Source organism: Rhincodon typus, chromosome 10, assembly GCF_021869965.1.
Source record: "Rhincodon typus isolate 14 chromosome 10, sRhiTyp1.1, whole genome shotgun sequence".
Taxonomy (NCBI): domain Eukaryota; kingdom Metazoa; phylum Chordata; class Chondrichthyes; order Orectolobiformes; family Rhincodontidae; genus Rhincodon; species Rhincodon typus.
Window position 1 is genome coordinate 53,082,715 of NC_063341.1, and position 6,238 is coordinate 53,088,952.

A 6,238-nucleotide genomic window follows, 5' to 3' on the forward strand; every position below is an offset into this window, starting at 1 on the left:
CCTGTTCTTCCTCCCACCTATCCCCTCCTCCCACCTCAAGCCGCACCTCCATCTCCTACCGACCAACCTCATCCCGCCCCCTTGACCTGTCCGTCCTCCCTGGACTGACCTATCCCCTTCCTAACTCCCTACCTACACTCACCTTTCCTGGCCCCATCCCCGCCTCTTTGACCTGTTTGTTTCCTCTCCACCTATCCTCTCCTCTATCCCTCTTCTATCCGCCTCCCACTCTCTCCCTATTTATTTCAAAACCCCCTTCCCCTCCCCCTTTTCTGATGAAGGGTCTAGGCCCGAAACGTCAGCCTCTCTGCTCCTATGATGCTGCTTGGCCTGCTGTGTTCATCCAGCCCTGCACCTTGTTGTCTCGGATTCTCCAGCATCTGCAGTTCCTACTATCTCTCACCTGAATCCCATGTGGTTTTACTTTACTAATTAGTCTACCGTGCAGAACTTTATCAAAGCAGGACAGCAGCAACCAAATTGTAGACTCAAGTGTACACAGAGGGTATTCATGTTACATAAGTATGGCACACATTAATAAATACATGACCTCAGGGAAGCCTGGCTCCTCACCTTGCCTTATCTCGCCTAGTGGCGCCTATTAAGCTATGTATAAAGTGTTCATTTTAATAGAGACTTACCTATGGTTCTTTGTCGTCTATGTTTAATTACATTGAGGACAGATGACAATATGAAAGTTTCCGAAGTTAAAAATAAGGAAAGCATACGAGTATTTTTCATATGCAATAAGCAAACCAATCAAAGAAAGAATTTAAGGATTGGATTCTGCGTATAAGAAGTTCAATTCAAAAAAAAATCAGGGACCATATACCAAAAGACAAATATTCTAAAAATTCTCTTGGTTTGTTTAACCTCTGCATCCAAACAACAACCACAAACTCCTAAACTTTGATTTTAAGGCCAACATAAAGTTCAGAATTTGAAAGAATTTGTCTCAATAAGAGGAGAATACTTCAAGAAGCACATAGATTATGCTATGTACTGCCTTGCAAAGTTCACATAGGCATACTAGCACAAGATATGATGTAATGAGAAAAAATTTAAGGCTAACATCATTGTTGATCACAGTTACCGAATATAGGCAGTCAACAATTTGGAAGTAATTTTCTAATAATTTATTGAGATTATTCAGAAGCGGCAGTTCAGATATCATACATTAGTTAATTAGTTAAAGTAAGTATATAACCATGATGCGTGGGGATGGTTCACTGATACCAGAAGACAAGCAGGCTGTCATTTTGGTCTTAAAGTTAAAGTAGTAAGGTCAGCATCCTCCTCTCTCGCCTAAGTGTTAGATAACTCTTCCCTCAGTCTTCCTCCTCTCCTTTCAGTTCCATCTGCCTGACAAGGACTGTTCTCTGTGGAAATCCCTCTACCCTGACAGCTTATCATTACAACATAATTTCAGGGCAGGAAGCTTGCGCTGTGTCAATGAACTGTTTGACCATTTTTGGCCAATGGCCATGAGACAACTACTCATGACGCTAGATAATCATTGTCCCCTTGATTTTAGGGTTAGCTCACCATTCTTTCAAAGAAATACTTACTATTTGCTGAAACAACAAATGGTTAGTAGGGTGCATTTGGTGCCAGATAAATTTTTGACATTAGTTCAGCAGGTATTGTGATCTCTGTGTTTTGTGTAATTCTTCCCTTTGTTTTCATATCCTAGAATTTTGGAAAGTTAATTACGACTGTAATAGCTTTTAAATGAGATCTCATGCTACACGGTAAATACTAGGAAAACTCTGTTTTTAAGGGACCCCAATATTCAACATTCAGCCACTGGAATGCAGCCAGATAAACATCACATTCTGCTGTCATTCTATTTGGCCATCTGCTGCTCATAGATTTACTCGAGTGAGAAGACAACGCAAACTATCCTCAATTCTGTCTACATTGATCATCTATGCAGAATACCAAAATTCAAACATTAACGTGCTAAGAAAAAAATAGGAAATATAAAAATTACTGCTCTCCTGAAGGTGGCATATGCAGTTGTCTACAGCATCAGCTAATTGGCCGTTTCTACATGCAAGACTATGCGGTGAAATAGGCAATCTATCCAAGCCTGAAGCAACATGTTTCAAACATATTCTGATTCCCATTTATGCACAAATCTCAGCAATGATCAGAAACAGAAACACTGGATGGTATTTCTGTTCCCTAATCCAAAGTCACCGAAGCTATTTGTACTACATCTCGTGCAAATATAGCTGAGATCAGTTAACTCAGCACAGAATAGGAATCAGATCTCGTATGACTTGGTTAAATCCTGGTTTTAATACTGCAACTATTATCAGATGCCCAAATTCTGGTGCTGCAATTTTTTAAATCAATGCAACATAGGCATGAAACAAAAATATTGATCTGGTAGTAGAGCCACCATAGCTGCCAAAAACAATATAGTCTGTTCACTTCAAAAGCACAAATTCTAGCAATGTGACATGAAAATCAAAAAGGAATAAGATTTCAAGCAAGAAACCTAAGATCAAATAAACTGCAATGAAAAGTTCAACACTTAAGCTTATAGCAGGATGGTTCACTTTTGCACATAAACTCACCAAGAAAGGAAGAGATAAATTAATGATAGCCTCCAAATCAGAGACTACCTTGACTAAGAATGCAGTTTGTTTGAAGCTTTGCATCTGCAATAAGTAACAGTCAGATGCAGGCCCCAGGCAAAAACTTCTTTAGACAACAGCTTTTTTATGCAAGAAGCCCAGATGCTTTTTTAGTGGAGGATATTTGGACATCTAACAGATCACATATCTATGAGATACCTAAAGATGATCAATGAATTTGTAAATTGTTAGAGGGGATTCTGAGAGACACGCATTTGGAGAGACAAGGACTGATTAAGGATAGGCAACATGGCTTTGGGTGTGGGAAATAGTGTCTCATAAACTTGATTGAGTTTTTTGAAGGGGTGACCAAGAAAGCAGATGAGGGCAGTGCAGTAAAAGTTGTCTTCATGTACTTTTTCAAGACCTTTGACATGGTACTGCATGGTAAGCTGTTGAGTAAGGTTAAATCTCATGGGATCCAGGGAGAGCTAGTTAGTTGGATATAAAATTGTCTTGACAGTGGAAGACAGGGGTGGTGAGAGAGGGTTGTTTTTCAGACTAGAGATCTGTGACCATTGGTGCGTCACAGGGATTGGTACTGGGTCCACTATTATTCGTTATTTACATAAATGATTTGGATGAGAATTTAGGAGGTATAGTTAGTAAGTTTGTGGATGATACCAAGATTGGTGGTATAGTGGGCAGTGAAGAAGGTTACCGGGAAAGCAGCGACACCTTGATCAATTGGGCCAGTGGGCTGAAGAATGGCAGATGGAGTTTAATTTAGATAAATTCAAGGTTTTAAATTTTGGTAAGACAAACCAGGACAGGACTTACACAGTCAATGGTGAGTGATATAGATCAAATAAATCGAGGGATACAGGTACATAGCTCATTGAAACGGGGGAATCAGGTGGACAGGGTGGTGAAGGCAGCTTTCTGTATGCCAGCCTACATTTGTCAGAGGATTGAGTATTAGAGATGTCTTGTTGCAGCTGTACAAGACATTGCTGAGGCCACACGTGGAGTACTGCGAGCAGTTCTGGTTGCTCTACTATAGAGTTGTTATTATTAAACTAGAAAGAGTGCAGAAAAGACTTACTAGGATGCTACTTGAGCTGGAAGGTTTGAGTTAGAAGGAGGGGTTGGCTAGGCTGGGATTTCTGTCCCTACAGCATTGGAGACTGAGGGGTGACCTTATAGAGGTCTATAAAATTGTGAGAGGCATAGATAAAGTAGAGAGCAGACAGCTTTTCCTCATGGTAGGGGTGTCTAAAACTAGAAGACATGGGTTTAAGGTGAGAGGGGAGAGATACGAAAGGGTCCAGAGGGGCAATTTTTTCTCACGAAGGGTGGTGAATGTCTGAATCAGGCTGCTAGAGGTAGTGGCGGAAGGGAGTACAATTACGTCATTTAAGAAACAATTAAACAGGTACATGGATGGGATAGGTATGGAGGGATATGGACCAAATGCAGGCAAATGGGACTAGTTGAAATTGTGAAAACTGGGTGGCAGGGACAACTTGGGCCAAAGGGCCTGTTTACATGCTGTAAACCTCTAAGACTCCATGACTCTGAAAGAAAGAAGAAACACAAACCATTCGAAGTATGCTTTCAAAATTCTTTGGATTCCAAATTAACCTATTGAGGAAAAATGATTTTAAGTTCTAATGTTGAAAATAAGATTTTAAGCACAATAGTCATATAGCTGACAATATCCATGACAAGTTATTTCATGTCTCGAAGACATTCAGTTGAGATCGATACTTGGGAGGCTCCAGCCTCTTTCGAACGTCCAGGCTTTTCTTTTCTTTCTAAAGTCACCATGGTCAACAAATTAAGCTTCTAACTAAAACAGAAGTCAAAAATATTGGAGATGCTAGAAATCTAATATAGAATTAAGAGTATCTGTAGAGGGAAACAGAGTTGATGGCTCAGGTCAATGATCTTGGAGTTACTAACTGTGCATGAGCTTGCAATTCCTAAGACTTCAGTCTGAACTATACACTGTGAAAAGTTACAATGTAGGAATTGTTGTAGACAAAAACAAACTGCAGACACTAGAATCCAAGGTAGACAAACAGGAGGCTGGAAGAACACAGCAAGCCTGTCAGCATTTGGAGGAAAGGAGAAGTCAATGTTTCAGGTATTACCCTTCTTCAGGACTCAATTTGCTGTCGCTTGCTGTGTTCTCCCAGCCTCCTGTTTGTCTACCCAAGAATTGTTATGATCTCTAAGTGAACCTGGGAGAGGGCTTCAGACCATAATGGAATATCATTCTTGAGTTTCATTTTTCCAAATAATTTGCAAACAATCTTCAGAATTAATTTTAAAAGTACTTTTTTAAAAAAAGATAAGTTTCGTATTTAACCCACCAAGAACGTTTCTTACTTCCAAGAAAGATTGCAACAACCTTGCGTACCGCCCCACCAACCTCCTAATACAACACATCATCCTCCAACATTGGACCCCATCACCAGAAAGATATTTTCCTCCCCACCCCTGTCTGCTTTGCTCAGGGACCATTCACTCCATAACTCTCTCGTCAGTTCCATGCTCCCCAACAAACCCTCCACCACATGCAGTACCTTTCCCTGAAACCGCAGGAGGTGCTACATCTGCCCCTACACCTCCCCTCTCACCTCTGTCCAATGCCCCAAACAATCCTTCTAAATCCAGAGATTCACCTACACTTCATCCAACCTCATCTACTGTATCCATTGCTCCTGATGTGGTCTCCTCAAAACTGGGGAGACCAAACGCAGACTCAGACTGTTCTGCAGAGCACCCGCACTCTGCTCGCACCAACCAACCTGATCTTCTGGTTGCCATCCACTTTAACTCCCCCTCCCACTCCCAATCCCCTGGTGATATGTCCACCCTTGGCCTCCTCCACTGGCAGAGTGAGGTCGAACATAAACTGGAGGAACAACACCTGATATTTTGCCTTGGGAGCTCACAGCCCTATGACCTGAATATTGACTTCACCAGCTTCAAACTCTCTACACCCCTCAACCTGTTCATTTTTTGTCTTACCTATCCGCTCCACCCTTCCCACTTACCAACCACAATAAACCCCTACCTGCATCAAAATCTCTCCACACCCCCATGTCAGTCTTCCTACTCACCTATCCACTCCACCCTTCCCACTGACCAACCACCACCTGCATCCACCTATCTCCATGTCTCCTCCCCTACCCCCAGCCCCACACCTCTCCCTCTATTTATTTCTAGGCTCCCCTCTCCAGTCCTGACAAAGGGTTTTGGCCCGAAACATTAACATTCATGCTCTCAGATGCTGTACGACCGGCTGTACTTTTCCAGCTCCACATTTATTGACTCTAGCTTCCAGCATCTGCAGTCCTTACTATCTCCATTGCAACAACCTGTTATTATTGGCCTTGTATTCTTGCATTTTAATGGGAAGGTTCAGAAGAATAGGATCACTTTTCCCACCCATAGCTATATGTCACAATGGTGACCTTTTGAAGATAGATGTTTATCTGAAGAAAAATATATTTTAAATTATTTCTTTGTAAGTGCTGCCCCTCATTCCTTGCTTCAAGTGGCTGAACCTACCTGACATGACAAAGACAAAGAATAATTTCTGGTGCGATACATTAGGCCACCAACGAGCAATATACTAAAAT

The 6,238-nt window shown here is 41.6% G+C and overlaps 1 protein-coding gene across 1 annotated transcript in view; it reads right to left on the bottom strand.

Moving 5' to 3' along the window:
- eif2b3 (eukaryotic translation initiation factor 2B, subunit 3 gamma) overlaps positions 1–4,415 on the bottom strand; it is a 126,667-nt gene extending 122,252 nt beyond the window's left edge. The window contains exon 1 of the mRNA XM_048602124.1: positions 4,356–4,415. Within this exon, the coding sequence (XP_048458081.1) occupies positions 4,356–4,415 (60 nt within the window). The remainder of the gene's footprint in view (positions 1–4,355) is intronic.
- Between the last annotated feature and the right edge of the window lie 1,823 nt (positions 4,416–6,238).